Genomic DNA, 26248 nt, shown 5'->3' on the forward strand with positions numbered 1-26248 from the left:
CAAAATGGCAGCAGAGTAGTACACTTCAGCTGGAGCTCAGCCACTTCACCCATTTCTTTTCTTTTTCTTTCTTTCTTTCTCTTCTTTGTTTTCTTTAATTTTCTTTTCTCCTCTTCTTTCTTCCTGACCTTGGATGCTCTGCCTCAGTGCCGCTCAGAATCTCAGGCTTGAACACTCAGTATCAGATTCTCAGCCTCAGCACAGACCCAACAAGACATCCTCTTGGCCCTGCATGGTGGTCTCTCGATCGTTTGTGACCTTAGCGTGGACTGCTGGCCTTGTGATTCTAGAGCGGTCTCCTGACCTCAAGAACCTCAAGTTGAAGCCCGCGCAATCTGGAGTCAAGGCCTGGTGGGGACTGGAGGCTAGCTACCATTGTGGACCAAGTTGGAAGGAGCATTGTTCTCAACTTTTTATGTCTTAGTTTTCTAATTTATTCTTACAATGCACCAGTAAAGCTAATTCAGTTGACTTTCCCAGATTCCCTACCACAGCATTGTCTACTGTCAGCCCCCTTGACTTTTGCTTAGATGACCTCCCAGTCTGACCATGACCCATTCCTCTAACCAACTTGGATGGAGTGCCACAAGTGATGAGTGACCAGACCCCTGTCTGGTCTCTGCATCTCCCCAAATGATTGCCATAAATCTCCTGACAGGTTGCACTGAACCTACGTGACAGATTCTGGCCAATATTCCCTGACCGCCCAAAGCAACTGGCTAACTGTGTCCAAGATTGGACGCTGCTCTTGACAGATTGTATTGGGACCCCAGACTGACAAGAGTCCCCCTCGACCTGACCAAAACCCTTTCATCTTTGGCGCTGTGGTCACTTAGTTGAAGCACATTGTGTGTTTGTTGGGTAAGCTGCTTTAACATGATGTAGGTATGACACTGACATAGCAAAGTGAAATTCAGTAACATGTCTACCCTTGTTGACATCTGACAGCCACAACAAACTGCCTAACTTTGTGCCTGAGCTAAACAGCAAGCAGTGTGGAAGTACTGAGAGCTTTTAAGTTCTGATTGAGGTTGCAAGTCCAATAAGGCAAGGCAGAGACGTAGTGAACATCCATGTAGGTACAAATTGAATGAGTGTTGAAGAGTGGTTGGGGAATCTGATGTGTGACCTGATCCAGTCTATGAGCTGGGTGTTTGTCCCTGTACACCATTGCGAGAAGCAAAAAACAAGATGGTGGCAGAGTATGGCTCCTCAGTTGGAGCTCATCTGCCCTGACCACTCTTTTTGTTTTTCTCTTTCTCTCTCTCTATACCTTTTACTTGTCCTGAGCTCAGATGGCACTGGTAGTGGAGAGCGCCCAGCGTGGACCTTGAGCAGTTCCAGTGCGGACCTTGAGTAAGCGCTTACTTAGTTACTTTTCCAGGATGAGTGCAGGACCTGCATCAGAATTGATGGCTGTTACATTGGTGAGGTAGGCCCAGCGGCGAAAGATGCTGCCTGAGGATCGGCAACTCTGTCAGTTGGATCTGTGTGCTGGTGGCAGTGAAGTGGTGGCGGACGGGGATCACAGTGACATTGAGGTGGGCCCAGTGGCAAGAGATTTGACTCTGGTGTTGGTTAGTCTGGAGAAGGCGGCGAGGCAGTGGCTGAGGAGTATTGGCTTGGCTGCAAAAGATGGCACCTGAGGATTGGAAACTTCATTGATTTGGGTCCAGTGTAGATGGTGGCAAAGCAGTAGAGGAGGAACGGTAGCACAGCCATTGTTAATGCTGATAAGCTGGCTCAAGACTGATGAACTCTCTTTAATCTATATTTTTTCCCCCACTTATTCTTAAATGACTCAAAATGGTGCTGATTAGCGATGACAAATGAAAGCTTTTCACTGTATTTTGTTGTATATTTACTGTAAAATACACATGACAATAAAAAAAATTCAACTAATGTTCTAGCAGCACCATTACGATAAAAAGTGCACCTTTCAAGTGGAGAACTGAATTGGAAATTGGCCAGCAGTGTGCTATTGTGATTTAGGGAGGCTGGAGTCTCTCTGATGCTGACTTTTATTGAGGGGATGGCATGCAGATGGCCACTGACTGGAGTATGCCCTGAGATGTTGGAGACTGCTGTCCGAAAAGTAGACCTGGGGATTGTAACTGTTTGAAACCAGCATGGGGAGAATAGGAAGTGCATAACAATTAGACCATCATTTAGTATTTAAAATAAATCATAGAATCTCGGATGCTAGAGATTGCAAACAAATGAAATCAGAAATTGCTGGAGAAACTACTCAGCAGGTCTAGGAGCACCTGCGGAGGGAGAACAGAGCTAATGTTTCAAGTCCTTTAACTGAGTTCTGAAGATGGGTCACTGGACTTGAAAAAAATAGCTCTGCTCTCTCTCCACAGATGTATCAAAGAATCGTGCAAAGAGGCCCTTTAACCCAATAAGTCTGTACCACAAAAAATATTTACTACCTACATGAGTCCCACGTTACCGCACTTGGCCCATAGCCTTGAATGTTATGATACTTCAACTACCTTTTTTTAAGGTTTTCAGGTTTCCCACCTCAATTGACCTCCCAGGCATTGCATTGCAGACCCCACCACCCTCGGGGTGAAAATGTTTTTCTTCAAACACTCTCTAAACCTCTTTTCTTTCACTTTAAAATTATTACCTCATGATATTGACCCTTTGACTAAGATACTGTGATTTTTCTCCACCACTTTCCATTTTTATTCATTTTGTGAGAAGGTACTGATGGCACACAATGAAATGCAAAGAGGCCCCTTCACACTCAAGTGAGTTTCTTGACTTGTTCTTCAAAACCTGATTGCGGAATCTGACTTTTTTTTACTGGATATGAGAATTTAGTTTTTCCAATCTTTCCATTGCCCATGTCATTCAGAAGATGGAACTTTGCCCTTTGTTTTCTGACCCAAGCGAGGATATACAAGAGTTACAATAAATGTTTTCCAGTTTGATTTCTAGGATGAGTAGTTATCGTAAATAACAACAGAGGAGGTGTAGGCTGGACCTATTCACTCTAGATTTTAGAAGATTGAGAGACGATCTCGCCGAAATATAAAACATTCTGTGAAGGTCTGATGTGGTAGATGCGGAGAGGCTAGAAAATGTAGACTTCTGGATCATAATCTTGGGGTAAGTGTCAAAATTTGAGTGAGAGAGAAATTTCTTCCCCTGGACTTCAGTGAATGTTTGGATTTTGCTACATTTAGAGGCTTGGGATCTCGCTCAATTAATATTCAAAACTAAGCTTATTAGGATTTTGGCCAGTAAGGAGATCAAGGAATAAAATTGGAGTTGGCAGAGAAGGTTAGTTGTGATGTTATCAAATGATGGGGGGTCATATAATCACCTCTTTCTCATATTTTGTGTTCTTAGGTGATTTATTTTGATAAACTTTTTATTGTGTTGATTGTAAGTAACTTGGGCTTTTGTCATTGGTTTTATTCAGAAAACTTTGGAATTAGGTATATTTCAATTGAATCTGTTAAGTCATGAAGTGGAAACATTGAATCTTAGTTTGTACAGACCTGGTTTAAAAACTCTTCCCTTAAGACTACTAACATCAATTTGCAATTGTCCCGTGTACAGTGTAACTCAAAGCTGTGCAGAATTTGCAAGTGTAGGGCACTCCTATCCTGTGAGAATTAAATACTAAATCTAATAAAAGTACCATTGTCTGTGTTGCTACTTGTAAGCCAGCACTTGAAAAGGCTTCATTTAGCGGCATAAATTGTCGTGACATCTCTTTGTTATAGGACTGATTTTTGACTGGCGATTTGAATTAGCCATTATATGTAACATAATGTTTCATATTGTGTTGTATTTCTGTGTGCTTAAAAAGGACTATTATGTAGTTTTGTTAATAGGTTAAATGTAAGCTTTTAAGGCGTTTAACTGTTGGGTTTCGCACAAGATGTGTTTGTAAAAACAAATTTATTTAACTCTATCTGATCTTCAAGTCCATTGATCAAATATATTTGCTAATAGATTATTTATAATTAATGCATCTGTACAGTTCATGAGTATTTATTGACTTAAATCAAAATATGATACTCTGGAAATTGGGAGGAAAGTGAAAAAAGTGTTTTTAGTTTGGATTATTCCACTATCAAAGTCATTTCATTTATTTTGGATGAGCTTTTGATGGATCTAAAATACAGTTGTGTGCAAATATTTATATCTGTCCACAGTTGAGAGGGATTGCATTAGGGTTGTGGAAAGAAAAGTTGGCCATTTCCACATTATGTCCCCCAATGGCACATTGCACGTCATGTATTTAAATCTTTAACATGTAACTAAAATTGTTTGTTAGTACACAACTTGAACATTAGCTGAGGAAGAAAGACTTGCTTTAAGCATTTTGCCTTGTACCCATCAAGTCAATTAGCAAGATGTACCAAGTGAAAAGAAAGCATGATTAAAATTGTACATAGAAAATCAGTTGGTTGGCAAGTGCACTCTGATTGCTACAGGTGTTGTCATAGACAATACAAAGGTAATAATCGCCAATTAACTGCCAAACATTTCTTACATATTAAACAAGGCTGGTTGACTCTGATAACCTTGAGAAATGAACCAGAGAATAGTTGGCACACATTCTGTTGAGGTAAAACAGGTGCAGTGCATGTACAGAGCCTATAGTTGTGAGGCTGGAAAAGCGCAGCCGGTCAAACAGCATCCAAAATGACCAGGTAAGTCAACATTTCAGAAATGGTTTGCCAGGAGTGGGACTCTGCAGTATGCGTGCGTGTCTTTTTTGTCAAAGGACTAGGCCCTTTTGATCAATATATGTAATTTCCAGTGCACGCACATGGATCATTCTCTGCTCAATGCCTCGCCCTGAGAAATGGATTAATTGCCGTCAACCTGCCTAGTTTAAAATGTAAACAAAACTAAGCAATTAACTGTCAGTCACCTTTAACTGCTACATTCCCGGTGGCAATCCCTGTACCAACTGGAGTCCCCTTGAATCAGAACTCTTCTTTATACAGTATTAAAATTATATACTCTCTCAACATTTATTACAAACTGACCTGATGAGTGCAAGACAACGCGCTTTGACATGAACCATGGGAGGTTGAGAGATGACTTGATAAAAGTTGATAAAATAACGCGGGGTATAGGTAGAGTTAATGGTAGTTGTCTTTTCCCTAGCATGGCAGATTTCAAGACCGGGGGCACATTTAATAAGGTGAGAGGAGAGAGATTTAAAAAGTGAGAAACAAATTTTTTTACACAGAGGGTGCTTTGCATGTGGAATGAACTTCCTGAGGAAGTGGTGGATGTGGGTACAATTACATTGTTTAAAAGATATTTGGATTGTTACATGAATAAGGTTTGGAGGGATATAGGCCAAGAGCAGGCAGATGGGACCAGTTTAGTTTAGGATTATGTTCAGTATGGGCTAGTTGGACCAAAGGGTCTGTTTCCGTGCTGTATGACTCTATAATGTCTTTTTTCCATTTCTCAATGTTAATTATTTTAACGGGATGAGAGGAAGTATCTTCAATAACTTGGATCTTCATGTAATATGTTAACCTTTCAAGTGGATGGCGTGGCTAACATACAGCAGCACAGTGCATTGTGACTTTTCAGCACGGTCTCTTCAAGTGTGGTAAAGAGCAGGCTTTTCCTCTGTTTTCCTCATTTTGGCTTGTTGAGCTACCAAGTATAGGCTGGGCAGTTTATTCACTGGGGTTTGAGAGGTGTAATAGAGTGGGAAAGGAGGTCAAGTACACTTAGAGTCATAGTGTCCGGAAGCAAACCCTTCACCCAGCTCCTCTGTAAGACCAAGTTTCTCAAACTATATTTGTTCCATTTTCTTGCCTTTGGCCCTTGTCCCTCTAAACCTTTCCTATTCACGTACCTGTCCAAATATCTTTCAAATGTTTTAACTGTACTTGCCTCTAGCGTTACCTACTTGTGCAGCCTTTTCTACTCACCCATTTCAAAGCGGTGATTCAGGGATGGGGTGATTTTTTGCAACAAAAGTAAATCTTCCCATTTTTTTTTCATTGGCTCAGTTACACATGTTTTATCAAGAAGGGCTTGATTTCTAAAATAAGCAGAACAGTCCAATATTTAATTGTATTGTGCTCATATCTTCCAGGATAATCAATTATAGAGCATTGTGAACTCTATGGCTTCTACCTGGGAAAAGATTAGAGACTTTTATGACTGGGCAGTGGAAAATGGAGGTAAGAGAAACAGCATTCCAGTAGGTCCTCCAGGCCTAATTTATTACTGGATTAAACAGGTGTAGAATATGGTTTGTATGTCAAAATTGGAGGAGAAAACTGGTATCTATTTCACAATTTGTTTCAATTTTCTTTGACATCAGTAATTGTTCTAGTGTTTAATTTGTTGGAGCATGGATCATTTTATCAGTGGGAATAGTTGGAGAGAGTGGACCATTGACATTCTACAGAAAAAAGACTATGTATTGAACAGGAAAATATACAATGATGACATAATTAGTTTTAATTCCTCTTGCCTCCCTTCCTGCTGTACTGTCTCACTGGATTTGCCAGTCTTTTATTTGGCTTAAACACACCTTGTGCATTTCTCATTATTATACAATAAGAGAATTGTTCAAAGCTTTCTCTTCTGGTTCGTATTATACCTATATATTTCTGAAGGCTTTCTGTGTCTTTTGATGTTCCTGGCTTTTTTGTCAGTTCCTAGATTTGTGGTTTTTTGGGTATATTTGGACAAGAAGATTGCATACTGGCCTGTTTCATGTTTAAAGTGCAGAGCGCTTAATATAATTCCAATGACTTTTTAGGTATTAGGAAATGCCATTACCATTTCTTAACTTATATTGGCTGTAAAGTTTGCCTGTATTCAGATCCATTTTAAGGATGGTATCGGGGAAAAGTTGATGCATAAGATTGTGTATATTTGTCAGTTGACATTTGTTTTCATTGTCTCTTTTCAAAATTTTCAGACAAGAGGACTGACCCCTGGTTCCTGGTTTACTCACCCATTCCCATTATTGTGACCTTCATAGTCTACCTTTTAATCTGCACGTGTGGACCAAAGTACATGCGAAGTCGGGAACCATTCAATCTGAAATATGTACTACTTGTTTACAATTTCTCCCTCGTTGCTATCTCAGCTTACATTTTTTGGGAGGTAAGTTATGGTTTTTTTTCTAATTTTTGTAATTAAGAGTAATCCTGTTATGCCACAAGTACTATTTGAGACGTGCTGGTTTCCTTCTAAAAACAAATTGCTATAGGGATAAAGCAGAGGGCGGATCCACTGCACCTAGTCTCTGAGAAACCGTTTAGATAAAGGAAGAGCTTAAAAGCTGTCTCTGAATTTGCAAAATGAGCTTCCACAACAAAGACTTGCTATAATAACAGATGTTGCCAAGAGCAGCTTGCCCGAAACAAATAATTGCGATGGTGTATAATAGGTATTTTTTGCATTTACTCTTTCATGGGATTTGGAGAATACTGGCAAAGGTGATGTTTGTTGCATATCCCTCATTGCCCTTGAGAAGGTGGTGGTGAGCTGCTTTCTTGAACTGCTACAATCTGCCTAGTATAGATAATTCCGTGGTTTGGTGAGGGAATGAGTTCTAGGATTTTGATCCAGCAACAGTGAAGGAGTGAGGATATAGTTCTAAATGTTAAGTATTACATGTTCAGCTTTTCTCCTGTTAAGATCTACTTCCCTGAAACCATATGTTTTGCTCCCTCACTGACTAATTCTTGCCACAGTCAATGATTTACACTCATGAGCTCCCAGATTTCTCTGTCTCTGAATACTTCCGAAATTGTGCCATAAAAGCTGTATCGCCTCTTTCTGACTCTTAGGCCAAAATGCATCACTATACACACTTGTCTACCCAATTTGCTAGCCTATGACCAAACCAAATATAATGCAGCCAATTACCAACCCATCAGTTTACACTCAATCATCAGTAAGAATGATGGAAGGTGTCATCAATAGTGCTGTTAAGCAGTACCTGCTCAATGATGTTAAGTTTGGGACAGCCTGAGCCACTGTGGTATTGACCTCAGTACTGCCTCTGTTCAAGCTTGGATAAAAGCTGAATTCCAGAGGAGAGGTGACAGCAACAGCCCTTGACATCAAGGCCATGTTCAACCGAGTGTGGCATTTAAGGACCCCTAGCAAAACTAGAATCAGTGAGTATCAGGGGTAAAACTCTGCTGGTTGGAGTCATACCTGACACATAGATTGTGGTTGTTGGAGGTCAGTCATCTCAGCTCCAGGACATCTCTGCAGGAGTTCTTCAGGGTAGTGTCTTAGTTCCAACCATCTTTGGCTGCTTCACCAGTGATCTCTTTGCCATCTTAAGGTCAGAAGTTCACGATGTTTGTGCAATATTCAGCAACATTTGCGAAATATTAAAGTGGTCCCTGTTCAAAGGTAGCAAGATCTGGACAATATCAGGCTTGGGCTGACAAATGGCAAGTAACATTTGCACCACAATTTCAATACATTTGTCAAGCATGATTTGCCTTTCATAAATCCATGATGACGCTGACAAATCCTAATACACTTTTCCAAATGTTCCGTTATCAAGTCTTTTCTTCAATGGATCGAGCAACTCGCAACCACCAATACCAAGCTAACTAGTCTATAATTCCTTGTTTTCTCTCAATCTCCTTTTTAAAAACATGGTGTTACATTAGCTATCCTCAAATCCATAGACACTGTGCCAGTGAAGATGGAATCTTGAAACATGACGACCAATTCATCCACTATTTCTAGAGCCACTTCCTGGAATCACCTTTACTGCAACACAAATACTTGTCTGGTCTCCTGACTATGGAATCCTCTATTAGTACTGCACTTCCACACAGGTTTCTTCCCTCCTGTATAGCAGACTGACTCTGGTAGCACAGACTTGGCTATGGTTGAACTATGAACAACCATGACCCTCAGCAAAATGAAAATCAATGAGCAGGCAAGCTTTTTTATTTTTGAGACTGTGATGATTTAGTGAATACTTTATGAGGCAAAACTATTGATGATCAACAACAGCATTCATTGACAGAATTCATTGCTATCCATATCATGATGGGAAGATGAGTGGTTGCCATGGAGGACTCATCATTTGGTGCTAGTGTGGTTGGTTATTTCTAAACAAACCAGAATATTCTCTTCACGTGGACTTTGGAATTTCTACTTAGTGCTAATTGCTTGATAGATGTCATTGAGATATTCGTACCCAACACCGAGCTAGTAACTTAAGCTTTTTTAATTAATAATTTCAACTCTTGACATATCACGTGTTGAGATTTTTGGATAGGACAAAGAACAAATAGCTATGAGTATCATTTCAATGCATCATTATTAAATGTCTGAAGTAAACTGAGACTTTTATAGGCAGCAAAGGGAAAGTGTGGCAACCATTTCGATGTGATACCAACTGTGGTGACATCTGGTTCTGTTTCAGCACAAGTGCTTATTGTGTGGATATGTGTGTTTATTTAATATCTAATACTCTAATTTTCTGTTCTAGTTCCTGGTGACTTCAATTCGTGCAAACTACAGCTACCTTTGTGAACCTGTGGATTACAGCAACAGTGAGCTTGGATTGAGGGTGAGGAACATGGATAGAAAATGGGGCTAAGGATCGATGTTGTGAATTGTATTAGTAAATCTGATGTCCGACATTTAAGTTTGATTCGTAATGATTAGTAGCATGTTTGTTATTTTAAAGCCAAATAATGTATGTTATTTTATCAAAACATTTTTTCAAGACAGGATTTGACCTCTGCAATGTGGCTGAGTGTTGATTCAGAATTTGGAAGGAGGCTAACATGCAGGGACCTAAACTCTCAGACGCATGCTCTGTGTTTGCATTTCCCATCCCTTGTAAGTGCAGATGTGCTTTGGAGTCCCATTTCCATATTCAGTGACACCAGATGCTTCATAAATTTATCTGGATCAGATGCTTATGGCTTTGCATGCACATTTCTTCAGTCTCCCTAGAGGCTAATTAAGTTAACAGTAGTTGAGGTGACATTTGATTCAAGTCATCAAATACTTTAGTGAGATAAGCTAAAATGTACAAAACAATAGGGTTTGAGCAATGTTGATTTGTTCAAAGGCAACTTATTTGAGTAATTATGAAAATGAGCCATATGTAATGCTAGTTCCGCTTTGGTGGCATCTCTCACACAATATTTATTTACGAATGGGAAATCATATTTGACAAACTTACTGGAGTATTTTGAGGATGTACGTAGTAGAATAGATGAAGAAGAACCTGAGGATGTGGTACATTTAGATTTTCAGAAGGTTGTTAATAAGGCCTGACATTAGATGATGTTCCAAATAAAAGCACACTGTATTTGTGGCAATATACTGGCAAAGATTGAGAATTAATAGCAAACAGAAACAAACAACAGGAATAAATGGCTGATTTGAAGTGAAAGATTGTGACAAGTGGGATACCACAGAAGATCAGTGCTTGGACTCCATGAATCCATACTGTAAATTAATGATTTGGTGGGAATGTAAGTGCTAAGGAGGGCATATAGACTTCAGGCCTATTTCTGACAAATTGAGTGAGTGGGCAAATACATGGCATGTGCAGTATAATGTGGATAATTATGAAGTAGGAAAAACAGAATGGCAAAGTTTTATTCAAGTGGTGATAGATTGCGAAAGATTGAGGTGCAAATGTTTCTGGGGATCCTTTTACAAGGTTCTTTAAAAGCAAGCATGCAGGTGCAGCAAGTAATAATGAAGGCAAATGGCCTTCTTTACAGAAGGGTAAAGTGGCCTATTACTCCTATATTCTATGTTTCTATGTTTAACTGTGCAATTCAAGAGGATCCATTACCTCACTTGGCTGTTTGGCTGGTTTGCAGTGTATAATGGTTCCAGTGGCATGGCTTCAGTTCCTGCACTGGCTGAGGTGACCATGACGGATTATCCTTTGCAACCTTTCGCCCCGCCTGAATCGTGGTGACCCTCATGTTAAACCACCAGCAGTAGTCTCTCTCATTTAAGAGAGAGCAGCCCCGTGGGCAGGTAGTAATGTGGTGGCTTTTCACAGTTCATCTGAACAAGCATTTAATATAATGGTAATCAAAGTACAAATCCACAAATAGTTTAGAAGCAGGAAGGGAGTGAGGTGTTGCATTCTTAATATAGTTTTACATGAAAATGAAAGCTATTAAACGTGATTCTTTTTATTTTTAGTATGCAGCGGACCTGTAGCTCTCTCCCTGCTGCCTTTTGTATTTACATACCTCTTCCCTTTTGGTTTTGGAAAACCTGAGGCGCTGTCTCAGGTTTATTCTGAATCCAACAATAGTGTTGTGGAAATAAGTTAAAATGAGCATTTTTTTGCATGTTGATGGAGAGGGGAACAACTCTACTGTACATCACCCCAAGCTATGCTCATGTGATTCATTAATTGTGGTTAGCTTCAGAGTAGCATTTACATATGACTCAGAAAGAAGACGTGAAGCAGAAAATGTAAAGTCTTCTAAAACGTGAGTGTGTCCCTCAAGTTAAAGAATCTCCATGATATTTTAAAAATCTACAGCAGGTATAAAACTAAACATTGTTGAGCTTCACATATCCTTGAAGTTAATTGGCTTCAGTTTTTCTGCCTCAAGTTGAATAAATTCAGACCATGACAATTTAAACATTCTTCCCAGCTCTTTTTTGGCAAAGTGAGATTGAGTTGGTGGCTTTATGTTGACCTAGATATGTGTGGCATAGCGTGTTTAACTGAAGTTCTACTCTTGTGGGAAGAGGATGCCAAGCAAGAGTGAAAATCCACTGTCAGTAATGAACTAACATTGATGACAATTATGAAACAAGTTCAGGGAGAAATCGCTTGTCTCGCATGACTAGGGTGTTGTGTTGCACTAAAGCATCAGCTGAGGTGTTATGCTATCGTCCTTAGGTGGGGCTTGAACATGCTGAAAAATGAGCGTGTGATCGCTGACAGTGGAGTAGAAAGGTTGATTCTGTACTTTAACCTTCAGATTGAAGTGCTGTTTACAACATTTCTTCTAGAATCGGCTCTATCGCCTTTCACTTGGACAGTCATTTCTTTTAAGTAAGTGCTTGATATGTCTGCATAAACGTTAGATGATCTTGCTGTGTTTCTTCAGTGACTGAAGATTTCTGAATAGTTGAGCTTTTGCAGTGTTTATAAATAATCTTCAAATAATAGCGCACTTCTCCGATAGATCGGTGGGTAAAGACATAAAATCAGCCATGATACTGAGCAATACATAGCAAGAGTTTTCAGTCTGGTTCTTTGAGAATTGGGTAGGACAACTGCAGAAATGTTGTATTTGGTTCTTGTGGCAGCTAGGGAAGAGACAAAATACTAATTTTGACTGTATGGATATTTTTTACTTTCATCAAAAGCTACAAAATGAGTAGCTAGACGTTGAGCATGAACAGGTTCAGAATCTCTGGCATTATGCCCTGCTTTCCTTGTTAAGTTGTCTATTGATGCTCCCAGTTCAGGCTAATATGAAGAATAGCAATATGTAATTGAAACACTGGCAGTTACTGTTTATGCATTAATTGATTTTATTTTCCCCTATTTCATTTGTTGCTTGTTACCAAGTATCCATCTGGTTATCTGGCATAGAACATAATAATCCAATTGTTTGAGACAAAAGGTACCTCCTTGATGCTTCTGCACGCCCGCGTTTTAGTATTGGCTCATGGCTGACAAGTAGCGAGGATTTACCCTGCTGCTGCCTACTCCCTCCCCCAAAGCAGTTTTCAATGGTGGTGTTGAAAGAGCACCGTCTTGTGATTTATTGATTTTGCTTTAGTGCCATTTAATGTAATGAAAATTTAGACCATTTTCTGGGAGGCTGCCATGTTGAAATGCTAAACAAGTTGAGTTTAAGTTTTTTTTTCTAAATTTCTGCACTTGTTGGAAAGTTATTTTCATTACAAGGTAGATGACTCCTTCAACGATTCAGTTTGCTTATTTACTTTTGTGCCCCTCTGAAAGGGAGTGGGTTTAATTTCAATGGAGTTGTAGACCCAGAGTTAAAACCTGTTTAAGACCGTAAGACGTAAGAGCAGAAATTAGGTCATTCGGACCATCAAGTCTGCTCCACCATTCAGTCATGGCTGATAAGTTTGTCACCCCCATTCTCCTGCTTACTACCCGTAACGCTTGATCCCCTTAATAATCAAGAACCTGTCTATCTCAGTCTCAAAAGTACCTGGCCTCCACAGCCTTCTATGTCAATGATTCTATAGATTCACCACTCTCTAGCTGAAGTTTCTCCTTATCTCCTTTCTAAAAGGTCTTCCCTTTATTCTAAGGCTGTGCCCTCAGGTCTGAGTCTCTCCTACCAATGGACGCATCTTCCCAACATCCACTCTGTCCAGGCCATTCAGTATTCTGTAAGTTTCAATTAGATTCCACCCCCATCCTTCTAAACTCCAATGAGTGTAGTCCCAAGAGTCCTCAAACATTCCTCATATGCTGAGCTTTCCATTCCTGGGACCATTCTCATGAACCTCCTCTGAACCTGCTCTAAGGCCAGTATATCCTTCCTGAGATACGGGGCCTAAAACTGCATGCAATACTCCACATGTGGCCTGACCAGCACCTTATAAACTGTCAGTAGCACATCTCTGCTTTTATATCCAAGTCCTCTCAAAATAAATGTCAACATTGCATTTGCCTTCCCGACTACTGACTCAACCTTTAAGTTTGCCTTGAGTGAATCCTGGACTAGAACTCCCATGTCTCTTTGCACTTCAGACTTCTGAATTTTCTCCCTATTTAGAAAATAGTCCATGCTTTTATTCTTCCTACCAAAGTGCATGACCTCACATTTTCCCACGTTGTACTCCATCTGATACTTCTTTGCCCGCTGTGCTAACTTATCCAAGTGCTTTTGCAGGCCCCCAACCTCCTCAATACTACCTTGCCCTCCACCTATCTTTGTATCATCTGCAAACTTAGCCAGAATACCCACAGTTCCTTCATCCAGATCATTCATGTACAAAGCGAAGAGTTGTGGTCCCAGCACTGACCCTTGCGGAACACCACTCATCACTGGCTGCCATCCCGAGAGAGATTCCTTTATCCCTACTCCCTGCTTTCTGCCAGCCAATCTTCTATCCATGCCAGCACCCTGCCTCTAACTCTGTGGATCCTTATCTAACTCAGCAGCTTCCTGTGTGGCACCTTGTCAAAGGCCTCCTTGAATTCCAGGTAGATAGCAACCATTGGCTGTCCTTGGTCTACCCTGCTCGTTACTTCCTCAAAGAATTCTAGCAGATTTGTCAGGTATGACCTCACCTTGACAAAACCATGTTGACTTTGCCTTATTTTACTATACACTCATTGAGTATAGGAATTGAGAGGTCATGTTGCGGCTGTACAGGACATTGGTTATGCCACTGTTGGAATGCTGTGTATAATTTTGGTCTCGCTGCGAAAGGAAGGATGTTGTGAAACTTCATACGGTTCAGAAAAAAATTACAAGGATGTTGCTAGAGGTTGGAGGGGTTGAACGAGAGGGAGAGGTTGAATAGACTGGGGCTGTTTTCCCCATAGTGTCAGAGACTGAGGTGTGATCTTATAGAGGTTTATGAAATCATGAGGGGCATGGATAGGGTAAATAGACAAGAACTTTTCCCCAGTGTGGGGGAGTCCAAAACCAGGGGGCATAGGTTTAAGGGTAGAGGGGAAAGATTTAAAAGGGATCCTAGTGGCAACGTTTTCACGCAGAGGGTGGTGCCTGTGTGGAACGAGCTGCCAGAGGAAGTGGTGGAGACTGATACAATTACAATATTTAAAAGGCATCTGGGTGAGTATATGAATAAGGAGGCTTTAGAGGGATGTGGGCCAAATGCTGGCAAATGGGACTAGATTTATTTAGGATATCTGATCGGCATGGATGAGTTGGACCGAAGGGCCTGTTCCCATGCTGTGTATCTCTATTTCCAAATATTTAGAAATGTCATCCTTTTACAATGGAGTCCAAAATCTCAATCTCAATCTTATAGAAAATGACTTGTGTGGGAAAATGGATGGATTCACACTTGTATAGTAACAGTCCTTCTTGGACATGCAAATAGGCAGTTTACAGGAGAGAGTAAAAGTGATTTAATTCAACTTTTGTGACACCACTGATCTGAATACTTGGAGCTAACAATTATTCAAAATAGATAACTTCCAAATATTAAACCGGAATGCTTTAAAAGTTAAAGAAAACAAATATTCCAGCAGCACTATTCTTTTAATAGAAACATTTGCACAGTCTACATGAACAACAGAGATTTCCAACTTAACTGTGAAAATCCACAGATATATATCCCAGCTCCCCATCCCTGTTTTGTCCCATTGTTTATTTATGCATGATGACTCGATGTTTAGATTTGTATCCTGTGTAATCGGTATAAATGATGTGATTGTTTGCAGAAGTGTAAAACCAATGTATTAAGCATTGATTCTTTTATTCAAGTTTCATCTTTGGCAAAAAGTTTCGATAGTGCAAGACTCACTGTTCAATGCGTTTGGGTCTGAACAATGAGTATAATTAAGTAATGAGGCCTGGTGTTTGAACATGGGAAGATTATTCTAAGCTAATGCTTGTTCCAGTACGAGTCTCAGCATGATAGAACCCTAATGTATAATTGCCAGTTCAATAATTTAGTGTGACCTGTAAGTACTATATCAGCTGATCTTTTTTTGCACTTCTTCCAACCAAATACTCACCAGTTGCTGGATGTCACACTTCACTGCTGTTGTGGTGACGTATATATTTAAGCATTTGATGCTTCTATCATGATTTAATTATGGAATTACTAATAATGGGCACAACTTACACAAATTTCCTATAATTAATACATAATGCACCGTGTGTTATATCAGAAAATGTGGAACAACATATGAATATGCAGAAAACAAACGTTCATTAAAATGGTCTTGTTTGAACTTCAGAATATCAAGTCTGTACATGGATCATGAGGTCATTATCAATTCTGTAGGTAATCAAGTCATTCATTGGTACAATGCAATGAGAGCTTGCCTTTCCAATAAGTGGAAATCAAAGCAAAATATTTAGGTTTATAGATAATGGGAACTGCAGATGCTGGAGAATCCAAGATAACAAAGTGGGTAGCTGGATGAACACAGCAGGCCAAGCAGCATCTCAAGAGCACAAAAGCTGATGTACCCACTAACCTCATCCCACCGCCTTGACCTGACCGTCCTCCCCGGACTGACCTATCCCCACCCATACTCTCCTCTCCACCTATCTTCTCCTCTATCCATCGTCAGTCCACCTCCCCCGCTCTCCCTATTTATTTCAGAATCTTCTCCCCATCCCCCTCTCTGATGAAGGGGCTGAAACGTCAGCTTTTGTGCTGCTTGGCCTGCTGTGTTCATTCAGCCCCACACTTGAAAATGATATACAAATACATAAACGTAAATGACAAAGATCATCTCCACTTGCAATTTGTGGGTAACTGTTGTGCTGCCAGTGTTGTTGTGTTGTAAAATCTGACTAATACAGAAACAAATCAATAATCAAAAAGCAAATAAATGCCCAGGGATATGTAGTATTTATTGCAGATTTTAAATCAGGTTTGTCAGTACAGGAATTGACTGCCCTCTTGGGGCATACTAGAAGATTGGAAATTGGCAGACATTCCCATTTTCAAAAAGACAACAAAGCAGGTATAAGCAATAACGGATGGATCAATTTTGCTTAAATACCTTGTAAAATAATGAAATCCGTTATCAGAAATAAATTTGAGAATAATCTGTACAAGTATCTGTCGACGTAAATTCAGAGTGGGGAGACCTGTCTGAACCAGTTTTCTTTTTGACCCTATTCAGGAAGTGGAAATGCGGGTTAACTGAACAGCTCTGTTATATGTACCTGGATTTACAAAGTAATGGAAGTTATAGATAAACCATTGGCATCGATAAGTAACTAGCCAAAGAAGTGTCTTTGTTCTCGCAGAATCATTTGGATTGTTACAGTGGAGAAGGGGACCATTTAACCCATGTTTGGGCCGGGGTTTGGTGCTAGAGATTTGGGTGGGACACCCGTGAAAATGGCATTGGAGCAACCAGTGTTTCTAAATTACAACAGTGATTTGGATTTTAAAAATTTACAGCAATTTGGCTACTTTTTTGTTCATTCATTTGTGGGATGTCGGCATCACTGGCAGGCCAGCATTTCTTGCCGATCACTAGTTGCCCTTGAAAAGGTGGTGGAGGTGAGCTGCCTTTTTGAACCACCGCAGTCCTCCTGCTGTAGGTTGACTCTCAATGCTGTTAGGGAGGGAATTCCAGGATTTTGACCCAGTGAGAGTGAAGGAACAGCGATATATTTCCAAGTCAGGATGGTGAGTGACTTGGAGGGGAACTTAGAGGTGGTGGTGTTCCCATATATCTGCTGCACTTGTCCTTCTAGATGGAAGTGATCGTGGGGTTTGGAAGGTGCTGTTTGTGGATCTTTGGTGAATTTACAAGTGATACCAAACTTGTAGAATCATTAATTACAGAAGAGGCCCTTTGGCCCATTAAGTCTGCACCAATAAAAGTTATTTTAAATCTACACCACTTTCCAGCACTTGGCCCATAGCCTTGAAAGATATGATATTTCAAGTGCTCATCCAAGTACTTATTATAATAGTTTGGGTTTGCTAACTCAACTACCCTCCTAGACAGTGTATTTCAAGTTCCCATCTCCCTCGAAGACAAAAATCTTTTTCTCCAATCTCCTCTAAACCTCCTTTTCACTGTAAAATATGTCCTAATGTTATTGACCCTTTACCAAGGGGACAGCTGCTTTCTATCCCCCCTGTCTGTGCTCCTCAATGTTATACACCTCATGTCAGGTCACTTCTCAGTGCTTTCTTTACAGCAGGGTTTATTCAGCCTCTCTGCCTAACTAAACTCCTCTGTCCCTGGTGAATCTCCTCCACACCCACCCCAGTGAAGTCATGCCCTTCCTATAGTGCAGTGAGCAGAACTGTGCAAAGTGCAGCAGCTGTGGCTGAACCAAAGCTTTTGTGCAGCTCCAACATAATCTTGCTGCTCTAATATTTATGTCAATTTTTTTTGATAAAGGGAAGTGTCCTTCTGAGCTACCCCATTAAACTGTTCTGCCAATTTCAAGGATATTCGAGCGGCACTTCAAGATCCCTCTGAGCTTCCTTGTGTCCTGCCATTCATTGAGCATTCTCTTGTCTTGTCGCTGCTTCCAAAGTGTATCACCTCACACAACAGAGTCAAATTCCATCTGTTATTGATCTGATGAATAGTTGAAGTTCAAAAATAGACCTAGCAGAACAGTGGCAGTGTTAAATTCAATCAGGATGCAAGTGAGCGTTCTCTGAAAGTTTGAAGTAAAAAGTAGCATTGGAAATAAATAGACATCAAAATCTTTGAACATCTATAAAATCAGTAAATTTCAATGGTGCAAAATGCCTACTCGGAGTCCAAAATTTCTTTCTAGATGGCAGTGGACTTGCTTTGCGTGTCTACCATTTTATGTCATTATTTTAGTCTTATATTTGCAACTTCTTCTACATCATCCTTGTCTGTTTACAGATGGCAAATGTCTGCTGGTGGTTTTTCTTCTCTAAAGTCATTGAACTGATGGACACGGTAAGTGACCAACTTTTAATATGGAAAATGCTGTACTTTCAGTTGTTTCAGTGCTTTTCTGAGATTTTTCCTTTAAAGAGGTTTTTGAATTAGAAACCAACATCTACAACTCAATTACTAATTGACTAAGTGTGTTGTTGGAGCTTCACTCGTTTTTAATTTGCGGTGATTAGTGAATGCACCACTGGCACAATAGTACTAACCCATGCTGACAATTAAACCACATTTGCAAGGTACTTGCCATATATGAATAAATGAGTAATAATGGATTGAGTGTAATTCATGAGGACAGTGTCACATTACTTCCAGGAACGAATTCTACATCTCGCTGATCTTGGTAAGGTAGTGCTATGGAGAGAGCATTATTTTAGCTGACACAACTAAATCAGTACATATTATGACTCCTGCCTTGATTCAGAATGGTTGATTCTCGCTTGAAAGTCAAAATTGGTTTCAAGCTCTATTCTAGGACTAGTGCCACTTCAATAGGCTAATGATTTGCCTGGAGTTGTGAGTCAATGCCCCAAGTGCTTTTTGAACTGGCTATTAAACTGTGATTATTCAACGAAGTACAAACTATTTTGATGACTTGACCAACATTTGGCTGGTAACATATTCCACCAAAAATAAATGAACAAGTCATTCAATTCATGGCTTCTTGTGAAGATATTTCTGTGTAAAATAGCTGCCGTTTTTGTATATAGGATAGTTGCTTTAGTTCAATGACTTTTCCTTGTGTTCACTGCTGGCAGATTTTTTCTGAAGGAAATAGTAACGTGCTGTATAACTGCAATTTTCTTACACTTTGAGCTTCAAATCCTAGATGGCAGTTTAAGCTTCTATTCTAAAGCTGGTTTATTCATATTTTTGAAATATCTTCAACTTTTGTTGAAGTAGAATGGAAACTTGTCAATTTCCTGATCAAACCTGAAATGAGTATCATTTGACAGCAGTAGTTGTGAATTGGATGTTTGTTTATTTGATTTAGCTTGTTTAACAGGGTGAGTATCCTGGCTATGAATTCTAGTTCAAAGCCAAAAAGAAATCAATTAGCACCTGCTAAAATTCACCTGCTAAGACTTAAGGACAGTGAGAGAGCTGCAAACCTGTTACTTTTAGCACATTAGTATTACATTGCATGCGTTTGCCTATGTAACAGTGACAATGAAGACAACTGTATAGATACTTACTAATATTGTTTTCTGTATGGTAAAGGTTCTGTGAAATAAAAGAAAATGTTGAATGACATCAGTTTTGCTATAGAATGTTCTAACCATGTTTTCAGTTGCCAAGCTGCTAAATTACTTTGACATTCATCTCTGTGGAGTACCATGCAAGAAGACACTGAATGTAATCCTATTAGAAATTTAATCTCCCAGTGTGAAATATGATTTTCATGGCTACAAAATGGAATTTGAATAAAATCAATACTAATATCTCCTTGGAGATTTTAACTTTTAAAAATGCTTTATATAGACTAACATTATTAATGGCATTGGCCTGGTGATAGACGAGTCTGTCACATCAGAGATAATTAGGGAGCATTCTAAATAATATAACGTCAAATCTAATGAACTTTATATCACTGAATTTAATATCACTGAATGAAGTACAGTTGATTCCAACTTGCTCTTTGCACCAATCTAGAATTCTATTTTAAATTTGCAGAAAAGCAACAATATAAAAATTGACTTCTGTTGTTTAGTCTCTCATTGTGACCATTCGATGTTTTTGTTCATTGCCCAGAAGTGACAAGGGACTAGACTGAATTGATTTTAGTATTTTGGCTCCCTTGAGCCCACATTATGGATCCTACAAATTTCCTCCTTTTATTTTCATCATTTCTGCAGCCTTTTTGATTCCTCTCTTTTTATTTGTTTCCTTTCGGACAGATATTTTTCATTCTGAGGAAAAAGTACAATCAGGTCACATTTCTTCATGTTTATCACCATGGTACAATGATTTTCAACTGGTGGGCTGGAGTGAAGTATGTACCAGGGGGCCAGTGTAAGTATTCAAATTGTGGTCAACTGGACACACACAGCCTTTTTGGTTAAGTTTTGACATTGAAGTGGTCATTGACTTTTCAAAGCAAATTTTACAAGAATAATTTAACATTAAAACATTAAAATTATTTGCAAGTGAAATCCCTCTTCTATTGCATAATTTTAAGTTGGGTCACATCATTAGCAACATTGTTGGCAAATTTTCTAGTGTTTCATAATTAATATAGTCAGCTCTCCTAATGCAACAGTGCTCTTGTGTAGAGCAGGAACAGATTGAGCAAAATATCTGGAATGATAGAAGGATACCATTTGGTGACTTTTAATCTGTACTGACCCTTTGAAAGCACCATCAGTTTAATCTCATGATCTCTGCCCATAACCTGCCAGAGGAAGCAGTCTCTCTCCACTGGCACTATCAAAGGTTCTTAATTTTGAACACTTCTGTTTTAAGTTTGTTTCTATGAGGGACAGCCTTAGCTTCTCCAAATTAGCCATGTACTTAAACTTGCTCATTTCAGAGAAATATCCTTTGCCCCTCTCCATAGGATTTCGTTTCTTAGCCCTTATTCACTGTATGTTTACTTGGAGGAGGCCAGCCTTTTGCTTTTCAGTGATGACGAAGAGACAGGTAGCTTATCAAGGTGGAGAGTGCTGAACAGTCAAGAGGGTGGATATGTCGCTGTAAAGCACACAACAATATCAGTGCCACCTGCAGCAAAAACCAACCGCTTGCATGCCAAGCACACAGCATGTGCTTGAAATAAGTAGACACATGTGAAATTCAAAGGGGACTGGCCCTTAGTGTATTGGAGGGGATCAATCATGAGGTGCTGTTCAGATCAGGAACATACTTAATTCTAGTCCAGGTTGTTGGCCACGGTCAATTAAGTGCTTGGTGCTATCAGAGTCTGGTGATCTGTGCCCTTGAAATCAAGGGATTTAGCCGTTGTAGGCTCTATAGACGAAGTTCAGAGAATACAGGTCAGTCATCGTTCTGTAGAGATCAGACAGGGGACTTTGCAAGGGGAAAAAAAGTGGCTAAGAGAGAAAGGGAGGGATTGAGTTTCTGGAAGAGGATAGGAGCGCAGTGAATGGTGATGCAGGAGAGGTGATGGATGATGAGTCAGTAGCAAACACAGAGGGTGGAACAAGTCGGTTGTTTGAAGATGAAGTGGATGAGGGCTGCTGAGTTGTTGTGGTAGAGGAATAGTGAGAGTTGCCGTCCACGAGCCTTGATGGTGTGGTTATGCAGTGGCACAGTTTGAGTGGTGGCGGCTCTAGGAATGTGAGGTAGCAGGTGGCACTTGGTTATTGTGTATCACGAGACTTTTTTTTCCTGTGCTGCTGGGTGTTCCTTTTAATTTGGGCCACTGCACTGTTCCCGGATGTTAACTGAGTCCAGGCTGGCTGGATCTGCCTTCCTTTCTGCCTTTCTCTCCTTTTCTCCCCATCCCTCTAGGTCAGTGTCAGAAGTCACATGTTATAGCCCAGCAGGTTTATTTGGGATCACAAGCTTTCGGAGTGCTGCTTCTTCATCAGATGAAGTCATCCCGTAGGTGATAATGGTGAAGCTCCACCATGTGAGGGTCAGTTCCTGGCTTGCAGTTCGCAAGTGGTGTACAGCTGGGCTTTAAATAAAGTGCCTGCAGCAGTGAGTGCCTCTGCTGCAGCTGTGTAATTATGTGAGAAGGCTACCAAAGAGCCCAGTAGCATAATAAATGAGTTGAAAAGCTGTTCAGTTGTGTGTGACAGGTAGTTATGAACTGTGGTGGACTGGGCACAGTGAATCTCACTTGACAAAAACCTTTACCTGAAAATGGGAATAGCCAGCCCAAAATGTCACAGAATTGATATAGTAGAGAGGGAAGCCATTCAGCCCATTGTGTCTGCACCAGCTTTTTGAATGAGTATTTTGCTTAATATTACTTCTTCTGCCTTCTCCCTAATTTACTGTACATTGTACTTGTTTTGTCAGCCGATGTGAAACATTTTGCTTTGTTATTCTAAATTATCTCCTAGTTTCTCATTTCCAAAAGAAAAGAACTCTACAGGACTGGAGAGATCATTAGTTGCTGCCAGCCCAGTTCGTCCCCTCCCCCCACTGCACCACACAACCAGCCCAGCTCTTCCCCCCCCCCACCCACTGCATCCCAAAACCAGTCCAACCTGTCTCTGCCTCCCTAACCTGTTCTTCCTCTCACCCATCCCTTCCTCCCACCCCAAGCCGCACCCCCAGCTACCTACTAACCTCATCCCACCTCCTTGACCTGTCTGTCTTCCCTGGACTGACCTATCCCCTCCCTACCTCCCCACCTACACTCTCTCCACCTATCTTCTTTATTCTCCATCTTCGGTCCGCCTCCCCCTCTCTCCCTATTTATTCCAGTTCCCTCTCCCCATCCCCCTCTCTGATGAAGGGTCTAGGCCCGAAACGTCAGCTTTTGTGCTCCTGAGATGCTGCTGGGCCTGCTGTGTTCATCCAGCCTCACATTTTATTATCATTAGTTGCTGTTAGTTCTTTGCTAGAACGTATAGGCTGATAATGCAATGGCGATCCTTTTACATATGGCATGGAATTGAAGTCCAGCTATTGACAAACTTGATCTCTCGTATAGCTGCAAATAAATTTTCTTTCTTCTCTTCAGCCTTCTTCATCGGCTTGTTGAATTCCTTTGTTCATATTGTGATGTACCTGTACTATGGAATTGCTGCAGTGGGACCACACATGCAGAAGTATTTGTGGTGGAAGCGTTATCTCACCATGCTTCAGCTGGTAGGTTGGCTGTATATTTGTACTGTGATTTTCCACGGGGTTTTCATTATATAAGTGAGCCAGTGGAAATCTTGGATTTTTCAGAGAAAAACTGATCATATTTTATGCACTGTAATAAAATGTGAGGCTGGACGAACACAGCAGGCCAAGCAGCATCTCAGGAGCACAAAAGCTGACGTTTCGGGCCCAGACCCTTCATCAGAGAGGGAGATGGGGTGAGGGAACTGGAATAAATAGGGAGAGAGGGGGAGGCGGACTGAAGATGGAGAGTAAAGAAGATAGGTGGAGAGAGTGGAGGTAGGGAGGGGATAGGTCAGTCCAGGGAAGACGGACAGGTCAAGGAGGTGGGATGAGGTTAGTAGGTAGCGGGGGGTGCGGCTTGGGGTGGGAGGAAGGGATGGGTGAGAGGAAGAACCGGTTAGGGAGGCAGAGACAGGTTGGACTGGTTTTGGGATGCAGTGGGTGGGGGGGAAGAGCTGGGCTGGTTGTGTGGTGCAGAGGGGGAGGGGACGAACTGGGCTGGTTGAGGGATGCAGTAGGGGAAGGGGAGATTTTGAAACTGGTGAAGTCCACATTGATACCATATGGCTGCAGGGTTCCCAGGCGGAATATGAGTTGCTGTTCCTGCAACCTTCGGGTGGCATCATTGTGGCAGTGCAGGAGGCCCATGATGGACATGTCATCAAGAGAATGGGAGGGGGAGTGGAAATGGTTGGCGACTGGGAGGTGCAGTTGTTTTTTGCGAACTGAGCGGGGGTGTTCTGCAAAGCGGTCCCCAAGCCTCCGCTTGGTTTCCCCAATGTAGAGGAAGCCGCACCGGGTACAGTGGATGCAGTATACCACATTGGCAGATGTGCAGGTGAACCTCTGCTTGATGTGGAATGTCATCTTGGGGCCTGGGATGGGGGTGAGGGAGGAGGTGTGGGGACAAGTATAGCATTTCCTGCGGTTGCAGGGGAAGGTGCCGGGTGTGGTGGGGTTGGAGGGCAGTGTGGAGCGAACAAGGGAGTCACGGAGAGAGTGGTCTCTCCGGAAAGCAGACAGGGGAGGGGATGGAAAAATGTCTTGGGTGGTGGGGTCGGATTGTAAATGGCGGAAGTGTCGGAGGATAATGCGTTGTATCCGGAGGTTGGTAGGGTGGTGTGTGAGAACGAGGGGGATCCTCTTGGGGCGGTTGTGGCGGGGGCGGGGTGTGAGGGATGTGTCGCGGGAAATGCGGGAGACGCGGTCAAGGGCGTTCTCGATCACCGTGGGGGGAAAAGTTGCGGTCCTTAAAGAACTTGGACATCTGGGATGTGCGGGAGTGGAATGTCTTGTCGTGGGAGCAGATGCGGCGGAGGCGGAGGAATTGGGAATAGGGGATGGAATTTTTGCAGGAGGGTGGGTGAGAGGAGGTGTATTCTAGGTAGCTGTGGGAGTCGGTGGGCTTGAAATGGACATCAGTTACAAGCTGGTTGCCTGAGATGGAGACTGAGAGGTCCAGGAAGGTGAGGGATGTGCTGGAGATGGCCCAGGTGAACTGAAGGTTGGGGTGGAAGGTGTTGGTGAAGTGGATGAACTGTTCGAGCTCCTCTGGGGAGCAAGAGGCGGCGCCGATACAGTCATCAATGTACCGGAGGAAGAGGTGGGGTTTGGGGCCTGTGTAGGTGCGGAAGAGGGACTGTTCCACGTAACCTACAAAGAGGCAGGCATAGCTGGGGCCCATGCGGGTGCCCATGGCCACCCCCTTAGTCTGTAGGAAGTGGGAGGAGTCAAAAGAGAAGTTGTTGAGTGTGAGGACGAGTTCAGCTAGGCGGATGAGAGTGTCGGTGGAGGGGGACTGGTCGGGCCTGCGGGACAGGAAGAAGCGGAGGGCCTTGAGGCCATCTCCATGCGGAATGCAGGTGTACAGGGACTGGACGTCCATGGTGAATATGAGGTGTTGGGGGCCAGGGAATTGGAAGTCCTGGAGGAGGTGGAGGGCGTGGGTGGTGTCACGGACGTAGGTGGGGAGTTCCTGGACCAAAGGGGAGAAAATGGAGCCCAGATAGGTGGAGATGAGTTCGGTGGGGCAGGAGCAGGCTGAGACGATGGGTCGACCAGGGCAGGCAGGTTTGTGGATTTTGGGAAGGAGATAGAAACGGGCCGTGCGGGGTTGGGGAACAATGAGGTTGGAGGCTGTGGGTGGGAGGTCCCCTGAGGTGATGAGGTCGTGAATGGTGTTGGAGATGATGGTTTGGTGCTCGGGTGTGGGGTCATGATCGAGGAGGCGGTAGGAGGTGGTGTCGGAGAGTTGGCGTCTGACCTCGGCGATGTAGAGGTCAGTGCGCCATACAACCACTGCGCCACCCTTGTCTGCGGGTTTGATGGTGAGGTTGGGGTAGGAGCCACCTACTCCCCACCTACGTCCGTGACACCACCCACGCCCTCCACCTCCTCCAGGACTTCCAATTCCCTGGCCCCCAACACCTCATATTCACCATGGACGTCCAGTCCCTGTACACCTGCATTCCGCATGGAGATGGCCTCAAGGCCCTCCGCTTCTTCCTGTCCCGCAGGCCCGACCAGTCCCCCTCCACCGACACTCTCATCCGCCTAGCTGAACTCGTCCTCACACTCAACAACTTCTCTTTTGACTCCTCCCACTTCCTACAGACTAAGTGGGTGGCCATGGGCACCCACATGGGCCCCAGCTATGCCTGCCTCTTTGTAGGTTACGTGGAACAGTCCCTCTTCCGCACCTACACAGGCCCCAAACCCCACCTCTTCCTCCGGTACATTGACTGTATCGGCGCCGCCTCTTGCTCCCCAGAGGAGCTCGAACAGTTCATCCACTTCACCAACACCTTCCACCCCAACCTTCAGTTCACCTGGGCCATCTCC

The 26248-nt window shown here is 42.1% G+C and overlaps 1 protein-coding gene across 5 annotated transcripts in view; it reads left to right on the plus strand.

Annotated features, from left to right (window-relative positions):
- Nucleotides 1-26248, plus strand: part of elovl8b (ELOVL fatty acid elongase 8b) — a 245132-nt gene that overhangs the window by 18195 nt on the left and 200689 nt on the right. For 4 of the 5 annotated variants that reach the window (XR_009446064.1, XR_009446065.1, XR_009446066.1 and 1 more), the window contains exons 2-7: nucleotides 6098-6185; nucleotides 6935-7122; nucleotides 9488-9568; nucleotides 18551-18607; nucleotides 20500-20614; nucleotides 23259-23386. Coding sequence is in view for 2 of the 5 variants with exons in the window: in XM_059647977.1 (XP_059503960.1) it covers nucleotides 6128-6185; nucleotides 6935-7122; nucleotides 9488-9568; nucleotides 18551-18607; nucleotides 20500-20614; nucleotides 23259-23386 (627 nt within the window). In the remaining 3 variants the exon portion in view is untranslated. Of the gene's footprint in view, nucleotides 1-6097; nucleotides 6186-6934; nucleotides 7123-9487; nucleotides 9569-18550; nucleotides 18608-20499; nucleotides 20615-23258; nucleotides 23387-26248 lie in introns of those variants that run through there. The other variant, XM_059647978.1, reaches the window with a different exon arrangement.

This window comes from Stegostoma tigrinum, chromosome 8, assembly GCF_030684315.1.
Source record: "Stegostoma tigrinum isolate sSteTig4 chromosome 8, sSteTig4.hap1, whole genome shotgun sequence".
Taxonomy (NCBI): Eukaryota; Metazoa; Chordata; class Chondrichthyes; order Orectolobiformes; family Stegostomatidae; genus Stegostoma; species Stegostoma tigrinum.